Genomic DNA, 23428 nt, shown 5'->3' with positions numbered 1-23428 from the left:
TGTTTGGGGTGTTCCAAAGCATCTTAGGGTAATACAACTGGCTCTCGTGACCCCCTACCTACGGCATCACCAGGGACTTTACACGCAGTACAAAAGCTCCATTCTCCTAGCATGCCTAGAAAGAGGAAATGGGCAACCGTGTCCGCACTTTATCAGGACTGAGCAAAGGAGATGAGGGACCAAGGACACAAAATGTTCGGTCCCAACCGCAAAGCCTCAGGAGGCCGCACGATCTGGGCGCGCGTCTACCGAAGCCCCAGCCCAGGTGATCCGTACACTAGCCGGGCATTTTCCATAGCACTCGCCATCTAAAGACAGCAAACCAACACCAAAGCCCAAATAGCAAAAAACCCTCAAACAAAAATGAAAAGGGAAAGTCTTGCCAGCCACCAATCAAGACACTACAGAGTAGGGCGTGGCGTGGCGCGGCGCGGGAGCTGCGGGAGGGGAGCCGGGATTCCCGGCCTGGGCTCCTACGGGGGAAACTTGGAAACGTCGCGGCGAGCGCAGTCCAGGCAGCAGGGGCCCCGGCGGTGGGTGCATGCCGCGTCGTGCGTTCGGCCGCCTCGTCCTGCAGCCCTGCAGCCTACGGAGGATACTCGGTCCCGGCCCCAGCTCAGGACTCCCGGCTCCGCTTGGCTGTCATCGGCCGACGTGCCAATCTCCCTCCTGCCACAAATGTCACATTCCAAGAAAAACCAGTTCCACTTGGAAAGTTTAATTTCTTCCCCATGAAACCAGATTCTTTTAAAGGCAGCACTAACAGCAAAGGAGAGCTAAGTCTAACTCCCCAGTTTCTGTCGAAGAAACTTGTCCGGGGAGAACAAAGGAGCAGCAGCTAACTCGATCCGAGCCCCGGGGTCTGGGGCGCGACCCCGTCGCCGCCCCCACCCGCCAGAGCCTAGACTTCCCGCGAGGAGGACGGGTCCCGCTGGGGCGCCGCATCCCGTGGGGCGGGCCCTGGCGCGCGCCTTTGTCTCGCGCCGAGGGCAGCGGCCACCGGCCACCCGCTTCCGCCCCCTCCCTCGGCCGCCGGGGTACCCGCGCGCGGGCGCGTCTCGGAGAGTGCAGCCATATGGCAGCGCCCCTCCGGAAAGGCCAGCCCAGCCTCGGGGGGCGCACCCGCACCCCGGGGCCCCGGCCCGGCGGGCACACGCAACTTCCCGGGCTCGGATGAGGCGCGGGGCGGCGCAGCGATCCGACCCGCCGGCACCAAGGACCCGCAGCGGGGGTCGGGAACAGAGTTCTTCTTCTTCTTCTTCTTTTTTTAAAATATATCTGGGTAAGGAAGAGCAAGATTGAGGTGGCGGACACTCCCAGCCACCGGCGCCCAATCGGCTGCCCAAGTCGCTGGGGAGCCGGGCAGATCTCAGCCCCGGACCCCCGAGGAGAGCCCCGTGCTTTGGTGGGGGGGCGGGGGGAGAGGGCAGCAAGGGGTAGAAGAGGACGATTCGGCAGGGTCCGTCGCGTGGGAGACCCGGGGGCGCCCTCCCCGCGCCGGGAGCGGGGACTGGTTACCTTTCACGGCTGACTCACAAGTTCCCCGGCGCAACTTTGCCCTCCACATGAGGCGACCATGGCTAGTTCAGTGGCGCGGCTGGGGAAGGCGGCCGCCGGGCAGCGTGCAGGGCATGGCGTGGGGCAGCGCGGGGAAGCGGCGCCAGACAGTCAGCCCCATTCACACAGGAAGGAGAGAAACGCCGGGGCTTCCCCTCCAGCCCCGAGGCCGACAGACAGCCGCTGCTGGGTCCTAGAGCGTCCCGCGCGCTCAGCCGCCGCCCGCGCTCCCCGCTCCGGGTTCCCCGCTCGCCGCGCTCCGGCCGGGGAGGGTCGTCCGGCTCGTCACTGTAACCCTACACTCCACCCCCGCCCCGGCGCCCGGCCGCTGGGCCCTAGAGCCCGCCTGCAGCCGCCCGCCCCCCTTCCCGGCGGGACTTGGCCCGCTGAAAATGCCCCGAGCTCAAGCTGACGTGTCTCCCTGATGGTTTAGGAGGGCGACAGCCTCCGTGGCTGTGTTCCCCGCCGCGGCTTAATTAATGTCAGACTCAACAGTTGTCTCTCCTTCGGCTTTCTCTTTCTTCCCACCAGGCCAACTGCCGCAGAAATCGGTTTCTCGGTCTGCCCTCAAAGTCCAGATAGGTTATGTTTAGGATTTTTTTTTCTTTCTTCTTAAGTGGAATTTCCAGGTGCAAAGTGGCCACACTTCTCTTGGCATTCCCCAGGCTCTGGTGCGTCTATCACACACTGGGATTGTTCGACCAGCAGCTACATTCGACTCGGTTGACCAGCAGAAGGGCCAAAACAGATCTTACAGTCTCAGATATTAAATGTGTTGGCACACTGTACATCCTGTGGCCCCAAACCCACCGGCTGTTATCTGCCGAATCGGAGGCACAGAAAGGAACTCTGGAAAAAGGGTGCCGATTCTGCCCCTCCTCTCAAATCAGGCCATATTAAGAAATCCTACTCACCCATCCCATTATACTCAGTTATTCTGGGCAGACCTCTGGAGCCTGGATCTGGGGACCTGGAACCACAGGACCATAACATTCCTCCGAAGCTCTCAGGGACCAGCTCTGCTACTCTGGAGGTGCAGAGCCCAGGGAGTAGAAGAGTTGTTGGTGGAAGATGTTACCGGTACAGTCCATGCATACCACACCTATCTTGTGCTCCTCTCTCTTTGCCCTCTCACTAGACCAGCATGTCTTCTGGGATTCCTGCCTGGATTATGGCAATTACCCAATTAGTCTGCCAGCAGCTGTACCCTTCCAGTCAGTTCTGGTGGATTATATATCCTGATTCCAGTCTGTTCTTCTGCTTCCTCTGATGGCTCAGATAAAACCCAAATGCATTAGTTTAACAATCATTTGCCAAACCTACTTCATTTAAAGTCAGCTACCCTAGGACTTGATAGCACATAAATGACATAAAAAGAAACAACAGCTAACTGGCCTTTTAAGGATTTATTTAGACAAGATATGCAACCAGAAAACCGGAAAGCATTGGGGAAGCCTGAAAAATGTGGAGAAAAGAAATGACTACATGCAGGAGAAAGGAGAGCCTTGGAGGGTAGTGGGGTTCTGACACAGGTAGCATCTGCAGGAATTTAGTATAGTCTGAGGAAGAGGTAATGGATGGAAAAAGGAGGGAAAGAAGGAAGGAAACCGACATTAATTGTCCCCATTAGATAACACACCAGGAAATAACACATTAGATAACAAACTAGGAGGCAGCAAAATTCAGTAGTTTCAAGCATCCACTGGAACAAAACAGGGGTGGGTTGAATTACAGCCCACCAGCTCGCTGTGTGACCTTGGGCAAGTCATTTAACTTTTCAAAACTTCAGTTTCATTTCCAAGGCAATAGAAATAGCCATCACAGGGTGGTTGTACGGATGGGATGAATGAAAAATACTTAGCATAATGCATATAAGTGCTGAACATATACTTGCTATTATTATTGCAAGCAACCCTTCAACAGCCCTGTGAAATCAGGAGCCAATCTGGGAAATAGTTACAGGAAGCAATGACAGGTGAAGTTGGAGCAAAGGAGATGGAAAGGAAGAGAGAGATACCATGCCAATACCAAGTCTTTAAAGATACCAAATACAGGGAAGTTAATTACCAAATCTTTGAAGCAAGATTTTACTTTTTCCAGGGACTAGATAGGAGGAAGAACAAAGTAAGCAAGCTAACCCAGGTGTTGAGCCTGGGTCATAGGAAGAATGGCCCATTCCTGGAAGGCTGGGTCATTGGACGGATGCCGGGGAAAGCCAGGTTGGGTGGGGGTGAGGGAGAGACTTGTTTCAGAAAGATGTTAAAAGACTTACTGTCCTCTGGGCAAGAGGAAATATGGAACAAGAAACTGGGTAAGAAATGGAGAACAGAGGTGTAGAGAAAAATAGAAATGAAGCTATGAAGATCAGTTTACTTGGACAATGTCCAGGGTGAAAGATAGGCAAAGGAGGAGGAAGAGGAAGAAAGGCTGGAGAAGTAGAAGAGTGGTAAGGTTAGAAGGCGTGGAAGCCAGAGGAAGTTGTAAGATGCTCCCTCTTTCAAGGGCATAGATTCCCAGGCTTCCCATGCAGTGGTAGGTGACCACTTGGGGGCTCAGCAGTCTGCTGACTAGAGTGAGTGGACCTAACCTGGGCTCTTCAAATTGATACCAAGTAATAATACAAGGGTCCAATGCATGGCAGGCCAATTTTTCCCCTCCATGCACCTTAATGTCCTCAACTATTAATAATCACCACATCAATTACAGAAAATGAATAATCTTCCATAGCAAATATGAATAACATGGATATACTGACTCTATTGTTCAGAAACTAAGGCCTGAGAAAACGACTTCAAATGTGACTAACAAGAGGTCACTGATAACATTTTACAGATTCCAACTTGTGGGTTGGGAGCAAATAGAAACAAGGTATATTGACAAAGAAAACTGAAGAAAAAAACTGAAGGCAGCTTTACAAGCAGAAGGTAGCAAATCAGTAGGCATCTGTATTTTCTTTGGATCTGTATACCCACTTAAAGGTCAGCGTTCTTTCTAAGGTGACCCAGTTGTCTTTTACTCACTCTTAGGAAGGTTAAGAAGGCAATGGGACAATTTCAGCACTCTTAGGGACAACTCAAAGACAGTCTTTAAGTCCAAACAGGGCATGTACTAGGATCTTCCAGACCAGCCCAGAGGCTATCAGCAGAATGAGGTGATAGAGGCATCCAGGGAGAGAAGAATGAACATGGCCTTTAGAGTCGAGTCCTGGGTCCACCTATTTCCAGCTCAGGAGAGTAACATAACATGGGCCTCAGCTTCCTCCTCTGTAAAATGGGACTAGTTACACTTACCTCATTGGCTGATTCTGAGGATTAAATTAGGTAATACATGTCAAGGCCTGGACACTCAATAGAAATATAGTACAAGACACCCTTCCACTTTTCCTTCTGTGATGTGAAATACCAAGGAATTGAAATTCTCTATTGAGGGGCACCTGGGTGACTCAGTCGGTTAAGTGTCCAACTTCAGCTCAGGTCATGATCTCATGGTTGTGGGATCAAGTCCCACGTCAGTCTCTGTGCTGACCGCTTGATCAGGGCCTAAAGCCTGCTTTGGATTCTGTTTCTCCTTCTCTCTGCCCCTCCTCTGCTCATGCTCCGTCTCACTCTGTCTCTCAAAAACAAATAAATGTAAAAAAAATAAAAAAAAAAGAAATTCTCTATTAAGATGCAAACCTCCATTCCCCTCATTCTTCTTCTCTGCACCCTCCAAACACCCTTTAAAGTCCTTATCAACTACTACATTGACTAGGATGCGCCCCACGAATGGGCCTGAGCTTACTAGGAGGGAAACAACTGACAGCAAAAGGAGAGTGGTCATGACCATAGAGGAGACCTTACCGCTCCCGCGCAGCATCGCCTACAACAGATGACGCTCCATTCGGCAGTTCTCAAGGAGTGCCTGTTGAGTGCACAGACCAGGGACTGAATGTAGCCAGGCTGTCTTTATCAAAATGCTTGTTTGGCTTCCAGAACATGGAAGGGCACTTTTTAAGCCCAAGTTCTGTAGTACCTCCCAAAGTGTGATTGATAAACCAGAGATGTACAAATTTAAAATTCTGATGTCCCCACCTCCAAATTCTAGAGATTCAGAATCTCCAAGGGTGACATCCTAGAATTCACTGGGACTCCCGGCACACTGAAGTTTGAGGGCCATGAACAATGGACTCCCACTGGCTCCCTGTGGTCAGGGTGCTCTCACAATTCTCCTTCAGAAGCATGCACTACCTCAGAGCTTAGTATGAAAAAGGTAAAGGATGATGGATTATTTAGAGGATAAAAATAAAGCATTATGGGAGCACAATGGAGTGACTGATTCTGTACAGTAGGCAGAGGGCGGGTTCCGGGACATCCAAGTGCTGAGAAGAGGACATTCCTAACATAGACGTGGACACAGGAAAGGAAAGCACCCACTGTCGGGCTTCCTAGCACCTTTCCTTTGAACCTCTTCTTCTTTTCATAAACATAAAATGGTCACGCCCCCACCCCCAGATATGATAATTGCCATATTATTGCCAGGCAAGAGGATTTCTTCCAAGCTGCTCTTTCAGTTCTCTGTTTTACAAAGATAATAGTTGTAATTTTTTTTCTCTGCTTGTTTCCAAATATAAAATCACGTTCTTGAATAAGCTTTTTCACGTGTCTCCGGCTTCCTCTGGAGATTCTGACACACGCCCTGCCCCCCACCTTGCCAAACGGTTGACGGGAGCAAAATTCAGGGAATATTGGGAGGGCCTCAAGTAGAGAGGGCAGGGGAATATTGTGTGCAGACAGGGAGGGGTCAAGGGATGAGCGCCTGAGGGGCCAGACTGACTGAGAATGGAAAAGTGAAGAAGTGGAAGATACACTAGGTGAGGCACCTCTGAAGTTCTGGGAATACCAGGTGCCTTAGAGGTGAGGGAACTGCTCCCCGGACAAACTCCATGTCACATAACAGAATAGGTCATTTGGAAACCCTGCTCCATTTAAAGCTTATCCAAGGACTCTGCTGATTATGAAAAAGTTTCCCAACAAATATTTATTAAGTTCCTACTGAGGGCCAGGCTCCATGCTGCCATCCTACATGGGCGCTAGGCTTGTTTAGTAAGTTATAGATCTGAAGCCTGTTTGTCTGGATGCTTTTAGCTTCACCACCCATAGTGACACACCTGTCTCTTCTTGCCCATGGCTCTCTCCTGTGAGTATATTACCGAGTATGAACTAAACACTAAACGTATAATTTAATCTATATAAAACACAACAAGCAGAGAGGGTAGACATGATCATGTCCAGAGAACATGCACTTACACAAAATAGCTAAGGAGGAAGAATGGAGAGACAATGGCCTCAAATAGACCTGGGGTCATCCTGACTCAGGAGCTAGGAATTTATAAAGAGTCTGGCAAGTAGCGGGTATTTAATAAGTAATAATCATTTTTATTATTAGTTGCTACTCTTAGTATAGAAATCTTGGGAATAGTGAAAGCTCCTACTTTTTGGTTGATTGGGTTTTTTTCAGGGTTCCTCAGGAGCAGCACTACTGACATTTTGGACCCAATAAGGCTCTGTCATGAGAAGCTGCCCTGGGCATTGTAGGGTGTTTCTAGAAATACCCCTGGTCTCTGCTCTGCAGACGCCAAAAGCAACCGTACCTCACCCCAGGTGGTGGCAACTAATAATGTCCCCACTCATTGCCAAATGTCTCCGAGGGGATAAAATTGCCCCCAGTTGAGAAACCACTGAGTGAGCTGAGTAAATAATGGTGCCCAGTTTATAGGCTCCCAAGTGTCTAACCATCTCAAGCATTCTGTTGAACTGTTGGGGGAATCCAATTGCAGCCTCAGTTCTGTTCATCCTATAGTATATCATGATATGGCAACTTTGTCCTTTTCATGAACAAGAGGCTTGTTATGTTTTTCTCTATTTCCAATGATGATATAGAGGGTTTTGAGGGTTTTCTTCGCTAAAACTGGAATCATACTGTTTCTAAAACAACAGCAACATAAAATCACTATTAAAAACAAGGATCGTCTCAGTAACTGGAGATAACTTAGGTCAGAGTGTCCTTCAGACCACGTGTAGTCGCCATTCTGAAAAGGATATTATGCAAACATGTCCTTAGCTCAAACAACAGGGAGAAGTATGGTCCCTTCACAACCTATACAGCAGTTCTGGTTCTTTTCTTTCTAGGATATGCACTAAAGATGTCATGCTTTTTACTTTAAATGCCAAAGATAGAGAAGTGGGGATGCTCTCACCATTCCTGATGGCTTCAGCCATTCTGTGTGGTTCAATTTAGGAGAAAAATATCATCTTACAGCATGAAATCAGACTTGGGGGAAAAGTTAAAGTTCAGATTGGTTTTTTAAAAATTTTATTTATTTATTTTTGAGAGAGAGACAGAGAGAGCATGAGCAGGGGAAGGGCAGAGAGAGAGCGAGAGATTGAGAGAGAAACCCAAGCAGGCTCCTTGCTATCAGCACAGAGCCCGATGTGGGACTTAATTCCCTGAACCATGAGATCATGACTTGAGCTGAGATCAAGAGCCAGACGCTCAACCAACTGAACCACCCAGGCGCCACTGAAATTCATATTATAACTGATAAGTTATCCATCCAGAAATCAGAACGTATTTTTGTGTGTGAGCATAAAGCCGTATCACGCGAAGCAGAAAAGAGTCTTCAGAAAAGCCGAAGGTAGAAAGGGGAATAATTAGAAATAACTAGAAAAAATTCAGACCTTAATAGAAGGACTAACTGGAAGGATTAACCGAAAGCGTACTAGCATTGTTTGAAAGCAGACAAAGCTACGTGAGGGCTGCGATGTACATTCATTCATTCATTCATGTGTGCATTTAAAACTTATTGTTGATCACACTGACTACTAAGTCACACTCTGCTAGGCGCATGAATACTGTGGTACAAGCTCTGTCTTACTAACATGTGTATAAATACATCTATACTTACATATTGCTCTATGTGTGAAGAACAGGAGTGGGCACAGTAACAGAGACTAACGAGGGAGAAGCCTGCTACTTAGGGGGCTGGAAAGGGAAGGAAGGAACCTCCAAGGTGGTGGCAGAAGAGCCAGGGAGCGCCCCAACTGGGCAAACAGCACGTGCAAACATTCTGAAGTGGAGAAGAATTTGAAAGAGTTCAAGGGAAGGACTTGAAGGAGACAAAGGGAGGAGAGGGCCTGCAGGGATGGGCCCTGGAAGACTTCCATAGGAATGCTACCAGTCTCCCTTCCCCGGTCGCTTGCTCTTCAACCTTTATGACATAAGGTATGTACAATATGCGTTTCAAATTAAGTGGGAGAGAGATAAGGCACATCAGAAAATGAACAACTGGAGATAAAATAATCAAATGGAAATAACCTGAAAGTGAAATCCACAGTCTATGTATTTGGTCACATTATCTACACGAAAGGTGCAGTCTGTCCAGAAGCTTCAATGGAGTCTCACTGAAAACGAGGAAAGACTCAGGATCCTCAGTGCCGTCAGGGCAGTGGTTCTGAACTTTCAGCTGCATCATAGTCACCTCTGGGTCCCACCCCACATATTCTGATTCAGTAGGTCAGGGTGGGGCCGAAGAACTGCGTTTCTAACAAGTTCCCAGATGACACTGATGCTCCTGGTCCATGGACCACACTTTGAGAACCACCGGTATAGGACATTTGGGGACCTATGTCTCCGTGCACTCCAAATCCCAGCCTACATGAGGCCTCGTGCCCGTTGTAGAAGAACGATCAAAACCCAGTTTTCTGTCTTAAACTAGCATGTATGGAGCGGTGTCTCCTCTGTGCCAGGTGATTTCATACATTATCTCATTCCATCGGTACATAACTCCCTGCGCAGTAGGTGTTACTATCCACGTTTTACACACGAGGAAGAGAGACTACGTGAGGTTGTGTGGACTTCCCGGGATCACACAGCACATGAGTGAGAAGCAGGATTCAAGCCTGGTTTCAGAGCGAAGCTCTTGTTCTCAACGAGGGCGGCATGTTGCTTCCCAAGCAGGCGGTTCGTCCTCCCAGCCCTCTGGACAAGAGAGATTCCTCCCTCCCCTTCCTCCAGACAGCACTGCACCTCAGGGCATCGTGAGGCCTGACGCTAGTACCCTTAGAGATGAACCTGGACAGTCTTCATAGACTCCTGGGGCATGCTAGGGACCTGAACTTGTTACTAAGTTCTTTGCTTTCCTTATGGGATGGAGGAAGATGTACTAAGCACCCCTCAAAGCACCATGCTAGATATGTTACACATCACAGGTAGTTTCCAGTCTGTGGCACTCCATACTGAGTTAAGTATTTTGAAACACAGGCTGAGGAGTCAGACGGGCCTGACCAGCTCCCTGACTGCCACATATAAGTTACATGGCTGGTTAAAGTACTTGAATTTATGAAAGTTCAGTTTTTCTTCTTTTAATAAGTAGTAATTACAATAGCATCCACCTCAAAGTGTTCTGAGAAATCCATGAGCAAGTTGCATGTAAAGTGTAAAACTCTCAGCCTTGTGCTTAGCAAGCGGCACATACTCCATAATTACTAGTTGTTATTACTAACCTGTTATCCATTTTCTTTCAAAATATGGTCGTTTGAAGAGGAGATTTAATTACTGTTGTGCTAGACACACCGTTTCTTTTTGTTTACATGTTTTGAGTTTGGAAATATTTAATTGGTAGATCCAGGAACCATGAATGGGGGCATCTGAATTTGAGCGCCCTCCGACACGATTAGGAAAGATATTATCTCCATATACCCTTAGATACAAAACAAAAAAGATGGGTTAGATTCGGTATTTCAGGTAAATTGAGAATATTAAGTAACCATACACACCGAGTATTGATTAATGGAGTGAGAGTGACTTGGATGGGAGGTTGAGATCAAGGGGGTTGTGATGCTCAGGCTGTATGTGAGGACATCACCTCACTGTGCGTCAATGCCAGGTTACAGTGAAGCCTCCCTCAACTAGAGCATTCAGCAGATGCTGAACAGGATGGAACGGAGAAACCGGGGAGTATTAAGAACTGTACATTGCGAGGAGAATATTAAGATGCAATTTGATAGCGATCTTCAAATATTGTGGAAGCTTTTGGAATGAAAGGAAGAACAAACGCATCCTATATTTGCTGTATAAAACTCTAGAGCATTGTTTCTTTTAAGTGGTAGTTGGCAACCCATTAGCAGAAATCAGTGGAACGGGCGAAGGAGCGTTTTAAATAAGTAAAATAGAATATAATGGAAAATATCAGATGTAGCCAATATAATAAAGGGCGATTACTATCCCGTGAAACTTCTGTCCTAGTTATATTTGTATTAACATTTGTCTGTGTGAGTCTAAACGTAAAATGTATCCCGATACTGGGTCACAGTAAGGAAACATGTTGAAAGCTCTGGATGACAAAACGCGGACAACTGGGTGCAAGATGTAGACAATCAGGTTTGCGCTCCCTCCAGGGACACTGTTTAGAAGAATGCTCCCTGCATAGCAATAGAGACCAGGTTTTTTCTGGCGATGGGACCCCCACACAAGTATCATGCCTCTGGTGATGATCTAGCAGGGGCTGACTGACGATGCATTACAGAAGGAGAGCACTGGGTGCTCACCCCTGTGTGGACGCTAAGATGCGCGGACTCTCCAAGAGAGAATAGATGGGGCCTGAGCTTCTGTTACAAGCGAGAGTGGAAAACCATCAAAACCTGAACACCCAGACTGCAGAAGCCATCCAACCTCCCAGGGCGAAGGGGTTGCTCTGTGTTTATATAGTACGCATATGGGGCATGCATCAAACCCCTGACGTTGTTTAGGTTGTCTACCGTAGGATTAATGTCCAACAGCCCTTTCTAATTGAGGTGATAAAATAACTCAGACATCGGCAATCAGGCCTCATTGATAGCAGCGCCTAAGTGGAGTCCCGTGGGGACTGAATACCTGGTGATAGGAACTGAGCTGTGTTTTATCACACCTCCTACCAGAACACGCCAAAATCCAATGCAGAGAACGGAGCGTCCCTAGCCGCTGCTCCCACACCTAGCGCTGCCAGATAAAACACGTGACACCGGTCGGATTTGAACCTCAGGAAAGCAGCAAAATGTGTCTAGCGTAGTACGTCTCAAATAATGCAGAGGACATGCATATGCCCTTAAAATTATATTCTGTTTATCTAAAATTAAATTTAAGTGGAGGTCCTAAATTTTTGTTTGCTAATTCTGACTGAGGATTCTTGAGTCTCTCATTTGGTAAACAATGTGGAAGGTGGGCACCAAGGAGCTGATGGTAGAATAAAGCAATAATGATGCTAATAATAAAAAAAAAAGGAGTGAAATTCAAATGAACATGGAAGTGAAGAATGCTGTGTGAAAGAACGCTGTGAAGAATGGATCTCTTCCGAAAGCCTGGCTGGTCTCCTCTCAACCTCCACGACTGGGTCAGATTCCTCTTCCCTGGGCTCCCATTGCCCTCCTTGTATACTTCCCTTATCGCACTTACCGTAATAATAATAATTACAACCACACACAGAGTGCCGACTAGGTGCTAAGTACTTCGCATATACTATCTTATTTAATCCCTCCCAATTACCCTATGAAGTCACTATGTGCATTCCCATATCACAGATGAGTAAACTGAGGCCTAGAAAATGTAGATCACCTGCTCAAGCTCCCCAGTCGGTAAGTACTCACGGGCTTGGAGGAGCCAGAGCTCCACATTGTGAATTTTCTGTTAACTAGGTTTTCTCCCCCACTTAGAGCATCACTTCTTTGAGAAGATTATGATTTTTCACCCTCGTGTCCCCAAGCCTAGCTGCAGTGTGTGGCAAGTTGTAGGCAGTATTGTAAACAGGTCAGCCCATATGTGTGCAGTCAGATAGACCTACTTGCAAATCACAGTTATGCCAAGAATCTGCTACTGAGAATCAGGAGTTTGGGCTCTTATACCTTACTTTGGGATTGAGGACGGTGGGTAAGAACCTTAGCAATAAAGAACAGAGCTGGACTCAAGCTCTGGCTCTACACTCACCAGGCATGATTTGGCAAGTTATTTAACTTGTCTAAGCTTCAGTTCCCAATCTACAAAAGGAGGGAAATAACAGTACCTGCCTCACAGGATTGTGTTCTAGATGACCGAAATAAATGTCGTAGCAAGATACCTAATACATGGAACACACTCAACAAACACCAGCTCTTTTTAATGTAGTGCATTTTTAAAAAAAATGGTTATTTATTTTGAGAGAGAAGAGAGAGCGTGCACAGGCACAGGTGCACATGCAAGCTGGGGGAGGGGCAGAGGGGCCATCCCAAGCAGGATCCGCTCCATCCACACAGCGCCCCGTGGGGGACTCGGTCTCATGAAATGTGAGATGATGGCCTGAGCTGAAATCAAATCAAGAGTGGATGCCTAACCGACTGAGCCACCCAGACGCCCCTATTATAGTGCATTTAAAACTGCCATTTGAACTGGAGTTAATAAATTTTGGTTAACTCCTCGCATAAGTTTTAGACATAGTTTTTACTCAGGAGATCGGAACTTGAAAAAAATAAACCCCATCATGTAAATGATTTGAGAAAGACTTATTTTAAAAGAACTAATCAAAACAGAATTTAGTTTTTTTCATTTGTACACAATACTGAAAGAGTTCCCAGTAAAGGAAAGAAATATCCATGAGAAGGTCACACTGGGAGCATATCTGGGCTACCATGTTCCATTGTGTGGGCTGTTCACTGCACAAGACTGCCAGGCTGAAGGAGTGAATGAGGCAGAGAGAGGGCTGAAATCTAGCTTGAACTGTACCCGCTAAACTGGGAATATGGTCTCTGCTCTTCACCTACTTGGAGGGGATGGTTTGGTCTATTTGGTCGCTTTAATTTTATACTTTTGTGGCTGATTCTTTTTACCTTTTTCTTCTTTCACTGTCACTAGATGAGCAGAGTAGGAGAGGAGAAAGAGAATGGAGTTCAGAAGAAAGATATACCTGGAAGTGATGAGGGAAATGGGGGTAGGGTGGAGGTAGCAAAAAAGGGTAACATTTATTAAATTCTGGTCATTTGTCAGGCACTGCCTGAAGTGCTTTAGATGTGCTAACTCATTTGATCCTGGTTATACCCCCCAGGGCAAGGAGGACGGCTGACAGTGAAGGAAGCAGGTGGTCACAGGAGGTTAACCCACACATGGGTCCCACAGCACAAAAAACCCACCAGGAATACTCCTTAGTCCATAGCAAATGTTTGGAATCCGGAATCCTCTTTTGAGTGTAAGGGGGAAATGGCTCTTAGAGCCAAAAGGGAAATATTTTTTGTTAAGGAGATAGTCTCAAGCTCTCTGGCTGGACAACCACAAAAGCTACAATAATGGGCTTTTCTTTTTGATCAATAGCCAACAAATAGTATGAGAGACAGAAACACAAATGCCCTGGCAGGTTACAAATCTCGGCAATAGACTTTCATCATTCAGCTCCCCTTCAACCCCAAACTTTCTGTAGCGTTCATTTCAGACCAGGTTCTGCACCCACAGGTCCCTTCCCTCTTCTCCTAAAAACCTGAACTTTCCATAAAGTAGTTACTGTTAAACAGTGATCTAAAAGCCATTATAGTCTCCACGGTTCCCAGTAATGTTTGAAAAAAAAAAAAAACCCTCTGAGTTTGAAAATAAATCTTGCTACCAGGTGGTCAGTGATCTCGCCAACTCTGGATTTGGGGGTTCAGAGGTCACAGGGAGAGGCAAACTGAGCAGAGATAAAAATATATGTATATTGGACACGAAAATAACCACACATGTATGCCATGATGATGAATGTCCATAACTAGCAAGCCTGGAAGGACTGTGTCTCCACAGGCAGCAGACAGCTAGAGAGCAAAACCACCCCTGAACATCTGTTTCCCCCATTTTGCCAAAGAGCACTCTTTTTTTTTCCTTTTTCATAATTTGACCTGTTCCGTTTTCTGGCAGAGGGCCCTACGAAGGCAAGCACCGCTTTTTCTGTCCATATTCCAACTTAAGATGAGAAAAGGAAGGAGTGAAGAAGAGAAGGAAGGGAGAGGAGACAGACACTGGGAAACAGACAGAGATGAGACTGGGAAGAGAGAGAGAGGGAGCGGGGAGAAAGGAGGAAAGGGGCAGGAGGAACAGAGAGAGAGAGAGAGAGCACACAAGTGATACCAAATCATTTTAATGTGCCTGAGCCCTGAGAAAACGTGCTTTAAGAAAAACACAAACAAGAAGGACATACCCCAGAATGATCATCCGGTAAGAACGTGACCGAGAGATCATAACCACAGTATCCCTGAACAGACCAAGCTAATTATTTATGCACTCTAGACTCCAGTAGCGCTTAACAATTGATGAAATATCATTGCTTCTAAGTAGTCAGGTTGTGTTTAATATTCAGGAAAAACTGGACCCGGGCCTATATACTTCTAGTAAAAGTTTCCTTGCTGGCAAGGAAAATGCCCTTTCCATATTCCTGTGTTGTGTGTGTGTTTGTGTGTGTGTGTGTGTGTGTGTGTGTTTTATCCCATTATTCCATATCCTTGCCCTTTCTTCTGTTTAGCCAAGGTAGATAACCATGTACCCCCAGCATTTACTGTCATTTTCCCTTTCCTGCTCCCTCTTTTTCTGACCTAGAACACCCTGAGGTAAAGCTTCACCTCCCGGGCAAAGCCCAGTATCGCTCCGCAAATGAACATCAGTAACATGGTGATGAATTTTCTATCTGAGCATGAGTCCACCTGCCCTTGGTTCCATCTGCAGATTCCTTTCCGAGCTCCTACTGCCCTGTCCCAAATCATGCTGCTGCAAAGGTTTAGTTTCCTGTAAAAATAGTGTGAGCACCATCGGGAAACCGTGAGAGGTTTCCTGTCCCAGGACTCTAGGCTGTAATACGGAGCAGGACAAGCAGGAAGTGAATGAAGGAAGCTAAGAGGAGTTTTTCTTGTTGTTGCTTCAGATCCTATTATGGAAAATTTCTTTGGAGCATACTGATTATTATTTGTTGGTCTGAAACATATATGTTTGTTTAATATATATTTTCGTTTATACATATATTGTATTATACAATATATATAGTGTATATGTATATGTATTTGTATATGCGTATATATACATGTGTGTGTGTGTGTAAGAGCACCTACCATTCATGCATTTATTCAACAAATATGTATGGAACAATCATATGCTGTATAGCCAAGCCCTGTGCTATTTACTTTTACATAATTTATTGTCCTCATCCCACAACCAAATTCCTCTAGGAGGAGTGCAACTTGTGTAGTCTCCTCCCCAGGAGACTGATATTGGCTCTGGAACTAAAGACGGTATCTTCAATCTAACGTTTGCCTCTTACTAGTTGTGTGATTTGGGGAAGATAATTTAACCAGTGTGAGCCTCTGTTTCTTCCTCCATAATGTGAAAATAATTCCTTCTGATGGTGGAGTTGTTCTGAGAATGAAATGAGCTGACGTCCCCAACCAGATCATTCACAAAAGGCCCTGAGTTGCCCAGATTTAGGGCACTACACTGCTGTGAACTCTTCTGTGGCCGCTGTCTGGGAGCCAGGAGACCTGACCACACCCTGCGGCAGGGTGAGGTTTCCTGTGAAGGGAATTGAATTTCCCGATGTCAGTCATCCTGGGAAAGCTAAAACAGGGTGAGCACTCCCTCCCTCTCAACAGCTATGTTTGGGGTCTGGGTAGGAGGAAGGCCAGACAGATAGGCTTCCAAGCGTCAGAGATCTGGGGTGGATCCCAGGCTGGGGTGAATTGCTTTGGCTGTTTTGGAGACCAGCCAGAGTGGGGCAAGTAGCCAATGTGATCCCAGCCCCTCCATGGGTCTGGGTTTGTATAGTAATGAGAAGGTCCCAGGCCCACCCCGAGGCTAAAAGAGCACAGGGAAGGGTGGTATCCTCATCCCCTCGGGCAACAGAGGCTAAGACGCTGGGAAACCACCCAGGCTTGCAGCAAGTGAGTGCCAAGCCATCGGGCTCTGCTGTGAGCAGGAAACAAGGGCAGGAGCAGCCATGGCCAGCATCACGTGGCTACTTGTTTCTGAGGACATGGAGCAGACATCATGGTGTCCCCTGGCCTCAGTAGGTGTATCTGAATTCTAGATCCCCTGGCCAAAGGCTAGAGCAACCAGAATGGACTCTAGATGCAAATAGCACTCATGAGAATTCTTGGACATAAATTGGAGGGCAGCCTTAGAGAAACACTTAATCTGTTAATAATATGGACAGTCAAATCCTCAGATATCTTTATATTTGAGGATACCAATGTGGGTGACATGATTCAAACTCCAAGCTAGGAAGCTGGGTAGACAGTTTATATATATAAAGCACCCATCAGAGTAGGTGAACAATAGGCCCAGCATCTTTCTTGCTATTCACCCTCATATAATGGGAAGGAAGAAACTTTGGACACAGGATACATTTGACTTGGAACAGATTTGTTCCCAAGTCTTGAGTCTTGCTGTATCCTCCTCACATTGGGTGGGGGAAAGGAGATGAGTGGCAATATTATTTGGTTCATATGCCAAAAATGAAATCTTTCAGAAGGGTTTCACCATACTTGAAGGTTAATTGCTTAGGGACATGAAAACAGTACACATTTAAGGATGTCTGCTACATTTAAGCATCAGACCTACAATGCATCGCCTTCTCACCCCTATGGTCTGAGGCCATCCTGTTGTCCTCCCCATCATGTCAGCCAGGGAATGGATGGTGCGCCCAGATAGTGCCTGGAGAGGGTCTGATGAAGACACCCCTGATGAAAGTGAGCCGAGCTGGGTTAAGGGAAAACAAAGTGGTGAGGAAGCATAGAGGCAGCTGCAGTGGGGAGCTGCCGAGAAGACTCCAGAATCCAGCAAGATGTGATGCACTAAGAGAGGGGGTCCCTGGAGGAGCCATGACCTGGAACAGCACAGCCTGCCAGGAAGGGAATAAATGCCCCGACCTCTCTTTTTTTCCACCCACCCATATCCTGCTGAATCCAGCTGGATATATTCCAAACAATATATTCCAAAAGGAACGTTTTCCACGGCACACAGCAGAATGGCAGAGATGGTATTGGGTCTGGAAGAGCATCAGAGTAAAGATGACACAGAATTTTAGAGATTAGGAAATGAAGATATAGATTAAGTACTTTGCTCAAGGCCAGAAAGAAAGTAAAATTTAAACCCACACGGTATGACTCCAAGTCCATGCTCTTAACCACTAAGACATGCTTCCTATAACTCGTTTAAAAGATCACTAATTATCCAGCACCTCTCTCTGCCTGCCCTCTCCCCAGTCATTCTTCTGTTGGGGGACTCCACCTTACTCTCACCCAAATTTCCCAGCCTCCTTGGTGCTATGTATGGCCATTGGACTAAAGTTCAGGCCGAAGGAACATAGGTGAAATGATGTGCGCAGCTTTCAGGTTGTGCTTTCCATTTTCCTTCTGTCTTTCTGACGGGCTGGAATGTGGATGTGATGGTGGGGCCTGAAGCAGCCACCCTAAACCGCGTGGAAGCAACATTTCAGGATGTCAGAGCATGAAGAAGCCGCCATAACAGCACCTGTCTATATTCTAAGCTTAAGAGAAACTAACTTATTTCTTGTTTGAGTCACTGTCCTTTTAGCTTTTGTTATAGCAGCCAAACCAGTATCCTAAATAATACAACAATGAGGCATCTACATGGCCAGCATACGGTTCTGCTATCGTGGGTGAAGCAATATGACTGGTGGAGACTGGTGGTGATCACAATGTAAGTGTTCTCTCCTCCCTGGCATATTACCAGGCCACACCACCCAGCCTCCTTCCTTGTAGGTGAGGCTACGCGACCAGTTCTCACCTTGGGAATATGAGAAGTGAGTATGTTAGCTCCAGGTTGAGACAAGTCAACATGAACAAGAAATACTGCCTTTATCATGTTAAGCCACTGACATGTGGGTTTGCTTGTTACAGCAGTTAGCTTATCCGGACTAATTTTATACCAAACAAGCTGCTGCATTCTGACAGACAGAAATACTATATTATCCAGAGCTGTGAATTCATCTCCTGTCTTAGGAGGGTGAGGAGGGGAGGCTGGTAAATATTTAAGTTATTATTTTAAAGATGTTACACAAATGTTATCATGTATTCTAATAGAGCCCATACATCCTTCTTGAATGAGGAAGATAAGAATTGCACAAGGAAAATTCTTTCTCATGGCATATCAGCCTTCAGCAGAGTGGCTCCCAAGAATGGTATTTTCTTTTTTTATATATAATATATACATATATATATATATGTATATATACATACATATATATATATATATACATATATATATATATGAGACAGAGAGAGAATCCCAAGCAGATGTTGTGCTGTCAATACAGAGCCCAATGTGGACCTTGATCCCACGTGTGAGATCATAACCTGAGCCGAAATCAAGAGTTGGTCACTTAACCAACTGAGCCACCCAGGCACCCTCCAAGAATGCTACTTTCAAGGGTGCTCCTTTAGGGACTCAGAGGAAAGTTCTCAGGGTCTGAGCACAGACAGCAGCAACTGAGCTCACTGAGGCATGCCAGAGGGTCAAGCAAGACCAAAGGGCAGCAAATCAGGTAAAGGGAAGAGGACATGGGACCTGTCTATCTTTGGGTGGTAGGAGGGGGACTCTCCCCCAACTCTTCCTAATGTCCAAATTTTCTAAAATAAACAAGTGTTATCTTCATACTTAAAAATGGTTTTAAAACTTTAATTTTTAAGAAAGGTAAAAATTAAACTCGATAAGCCTAATGAATGAACAAAGGAGAGAGATCTAGGGCACAGGTCAAAGGATTCAGTCCCCACGCCATGGTTATAACAAGCAGAGGGACCAATCTTAGAGGTATGTATCTGAAAAGCCAAAGCATCCCAGGGACAACCGTCACTCTCTCATTCAACAAACATTTACTGAAGCCAGGCTCTGTGTTGGCTGAGATTTACAAAGAATGAGGTGGCCACCATCTGAAGCAGTAGCTCACAACCCAGGCTACACATTGGAATCACTTGAAATGTGATTTTTAAACAGCACACTGATGCTGTGGCCACATTCTAGAAATTCTGATGTAATTATTAGGGTTAAGGTTTGGTTTCAGGACTTTTATTTTTATCTTTTTAAGTTCTTATAAGTTATTTATTTTGGGAGAAAGAGGAAGAGCATGGGCAGGGGAGGGGTAGAGAGAAGGAGAGAGAGAATCCCAAGCAGGAGCCCTATGCGGAGCTTGAACTTACAAATCATGAGATCACGTGTTGGACGCTTAGCTGAGTGAGCCACCCAGGCACCCCAGTTTCAGGAGTTTTAACAGCAACCCTGATTGTAACGCGCAGGGTTGAGAACCACTAGGAAGACATGACGCATGGGCTTAGTGTTGAAGGAAAGGTAGGAGTCAGCCAGGAGAGAAAAGGAGAAAAGGAGGGAGAGCATGAAGGCACAAAGAACAGGGCTGGATTTAGAGGACTGCCCCATGGTTCACATATAACTACAAAGTTACAGTGGGTGGGGGTGATGCAGATCGTGGAGGTCTGCCCATGCCTAACCAAATATCTATCCTCTAAGTAGTAGGGAGTCAATAAAGGATACTAGACAGGAGCAGACGTGGTCACATCTGGGCTCAGATGGCTATTACCTCTGTCTATGGATGGGACTATAGAAAGGCTATGAAGAGGTGTGGGCTTTGCCTCCTTAGAAAATGGCACCATAAGGGCACTTGGGTGGCTCAGTCCGTTAAGCATCCAACTCTTGGTTTTGATGCAGGTCATGATCTCACAGTTCATGAGTTCAGGCCCCACATTAGGCTCTGCACAAAGTGTGGAGCCTACTTGGGATTCTCTCTCTCTCTCCCTCTCTCTCTGCTCCTCCCCTGCTCATTCCCTCTCTCTCTTTCAAATAAGTAAACTTTTTAAAAAATCCTTAAAATAAATGCACCAACACAGAGAGAGAGCTTATTGCTGGATTCTCCATCATAGGCAGCTTTCAATACAGCATTCATCTAGAGATAAGACTCCTTTTTCTGTCTTTTCAAAAGCTCCTTTTTTCGTAACTTAATTTGATTACATGATCTTGCTGTAACACTGAGAATAAACCTGCTAAGGGCCACTGTAGTTCACTTGGAGACTTAGATGAAACTTTGGAGGTGAAACAGACTACCAATCAATCATGCCACGAGAAGGCAGTGGGGTTGTTACCAAAGACCTCAGATGAAAAACCATTCCATGTGCTGCTGCAGGGACAAGTCACTAAATAATTCAATTGACCTTATTGCCATCCCTGAGCATCTGTTTTTGGAGATAGGTAAGTTGCAGAGAAATTTCTAGAAACAAAAATGGTATTGGTTAATAGGTGGAACAATTGACAAGAGCCATTCCATCCTTCAGGCACAGGAAATCAGTATCTTTCAAATGAATAGTAATAACAACAAGCACTTCCTGAAGACCTGCATATAAAATGCATGGTACTAGAGCTTTCCATGCACCATCTAGACCATCTAGAACATCCACGCAAGGCCTCCAGTTGGGTTGAGGAGATAGCCAAGGCTCAGAGCGGTTTAGCCACCTTCCCAAAGTCACAAGTAAATGGAATGATAGAAATCAGACTATGTTTCTACAACTTTCCGCTCCCTCTTCTTCAGGTTCCTCATCTTCTGGCCAGGATTGAATCTATGCTCATCTGTGCTCCAGAAAGAATGGCCTCTTGACCAACCGGCTCATCAACTGCCATAAGAGGCATTTTTCCTACTGTGTGTCTAAGAAAAGCACCCAAACTATCATGACTCTCTCCAAGGGAGAAATGCCAGCTTCCCCTTTGATCTGAGCAGCATGGAAGCAATGCAGTCCCATCCAGTGAGCTGCTCTTACAGGGAGCGAATAACCCTTGGAGACACCATGCATGCAGACAGCTCGGCCCGTGAATATCAATAATAAATATGCAGAGCTATGTACCTCCTGTGGCTCGTGGCTCCTCGTGCACCTCAGGATGCTGGAGCTGGATGACCCCTTAGAGGTCACCTGGCCCAACCCCAGCTTCCCAAAGATGAGAAAACAGGCTACTTAATACATTTATTAAGAACCCTGGTCTCAGGCTCTCAGACTTCTGTTTTCTATTCTCAGTCACCCTGCAGCCTCAGAGCCCAGGAGGGAACCCCATGGTTCCTACAACACTCTCATCTCCTCATGAGAAATTGCGCTTTTCCCACAGGGAGCTGAAGGGAAAAAAGGTTGCTTTCTTATTCTCTACCGCTAATTTGAAGGGCTCCCCCTATTTGCCAGTGCCTGAGCAGGGAGGGTGATCCACTCTGTTGCTGCCAGAAGCAGATAGGGAAACGAAAGAGGGTCAAACACCTGGGCCCTTTCTGGCGCATAAATCATCCTGTGAATGCAAACAATTTAGTAGTTATACAGGCGGTTTCTCAGAGCAAGGAATGCTCAGCCTGCCCCTGCTTATGCTTATCTATAATTTAAGAGAACCAAATAGCTTCTGTCACACTGTGGAGTGCCAGTGGTGTGTCATTAATACACAATTATACACGAGCACAACACTTCACCACGAATCTGCCCTCTTAATAAATCACTTCATGCAAAGCTGTGGTGTAGATGTCATTTCCATTTCATAAAAGGATTCACTATAGCAAGCCTTTAAAAGCTAGTTTTGTTTATGCATTTAATCTGCGATTCCATTTACAGAGATATGATTGCCTCACAACTTGTCAGACAAGCACCTTCTGAATAAAACAAGGCACTCTCCCCTGTCTCAGAATGCCATCCTCGATGCAGACCTATTTTGGGTGAATGAGAGTCATCTAGCTGAAGTGGAATTTTATTTCAGGTGGAGTGGGATTTGGCAAGGACCAAAAGAAAGAAAAAAAAAAAACCCACCCGCAAGCCACCAAAGTGAGACTGGGTGGCAGGAAAGGGGAGAGGGATCCTGACAATGCAAATCACCTTCTATCCACACAAGTCTGTCTGTCTTTGACACGAGTGTCGCAGTTCAGCCACCACGAATCTACACTTGTAGGTTCAGGCATAGGAGGATGAAATGCCTTCTGCTGCCAGACACCTACAGGGAGGGACACCGCTCCCAGGTCGTGACTAGATCGCCCTTGGGGGCCCTCAACTCAATTCAGGTTTTGGACTACTCTCCCAAGGTTCTTATTGGGCAAGGTACTGGGCTAGGCAGGGCCAGCCCACTGTGTCCTTCCGAGTAGGATGCGTCTGGCTGCTTTCAGAGGCCCCAGGTCAGGAAGTTTGCTGAGCCTCGCTCCTCAGAGCAGCACTATCGCCCTGGGGACACACACACACACACACACACACACACACACACACACACAGAGGCCACATCTGACCCTTCCCCTGTCACCCCAAAGCACCCCCGGGAGTGTCCCCTGACCCGATCTCTCCTCCCCTCCAGCTGATTCCGTTTCGGCGCCCCCAGACCCGCTGTTCTTGGGCAGAATCCTGCGAAGAGCCAAAGGACTAGACTTACCTAACTCCTCCGTGCTGTAGGGTGCAGGAGAGGCTTCCACAAACTCACTGTCTGGAGTAAGAAAAAAAAGCAGAAAACAAAAACAGAATCGCAGTCATTCAGGGCAAATCGATCAAGCATCTGCTACAGCGCGCAGGTCCCTTAGAAAAGCGCGGGTTTCTCTCTCCCAGAGATCAGAGTCCGTAAACCCGGGGGCCAGGCGGGGTTCGGGACACCAGATCCAACGGGGGTAAGAAATTGCCAAAGAAACTTGCGGAGATAATTCGGACCGGGGACCGCGCGTCTCCCAGGCGCGGGCAGGTGCGCGCCAACTTTCCGCGGGTGCGACCCCGCGGATCCCGGGGCCGGGCGCGCCGGCCGCGACCTCATCCTCTTGCCCTCAGCTCTCGAGGCGCATTGCTGCGCCCCCCGGCCTAGCGTC

The 23428-nt window shown here is 46.8% G+C and overlaps 1 protein-coding gene across 3 annotated transcripts in view; it reads right to left on the bottom strand.

Annotated features, from left to right (window-relative positions):
* Window positions 1–23428, bottom strand: part of AMOTL1 (angiomotin like 1) — a 131121-nt gene that overhangs the window by 96293 nt on the left and 11400 nt on the right. Inside the window, exon 2 of one of the 3 annotated variants that reach the window (XM_029956947.1) lies at window positions 23008–23058. In XM_029956947.1, the coding sequence (XP_029812807.1) occupies window positions 23008–23058 (51 nt within the window). Of the gene's footprint in view, window positions 1–1518; window positions 1751–23007; window positions 23098–23428 lie in introns of those variants that run through there. The other 2 variants (XM_029956946.1, XM_029956945.1) reach the window with 2 other exon arrangements.

The sequence above is a fragment of the Suricata suricatta genome, chromosome 11 (assembly GCF_006229205.1).
Source record: "Suricata suricatta isolate VVHF042 chromosome 11, meerkat_22Aug2017_6uvM2_HiC, whole genome shotgun sequence".
NCBI lineage: Eukaryota > Metazoa > Chordata > Mammalia > Carnivora > Herpestidae > Suricata > Suricata suricatta.
The sequence above is the reverse complement of the archived record's forward strand: the minus strand, read 5'-3'. Positions and strand labels throughout refer to the sequence as shown.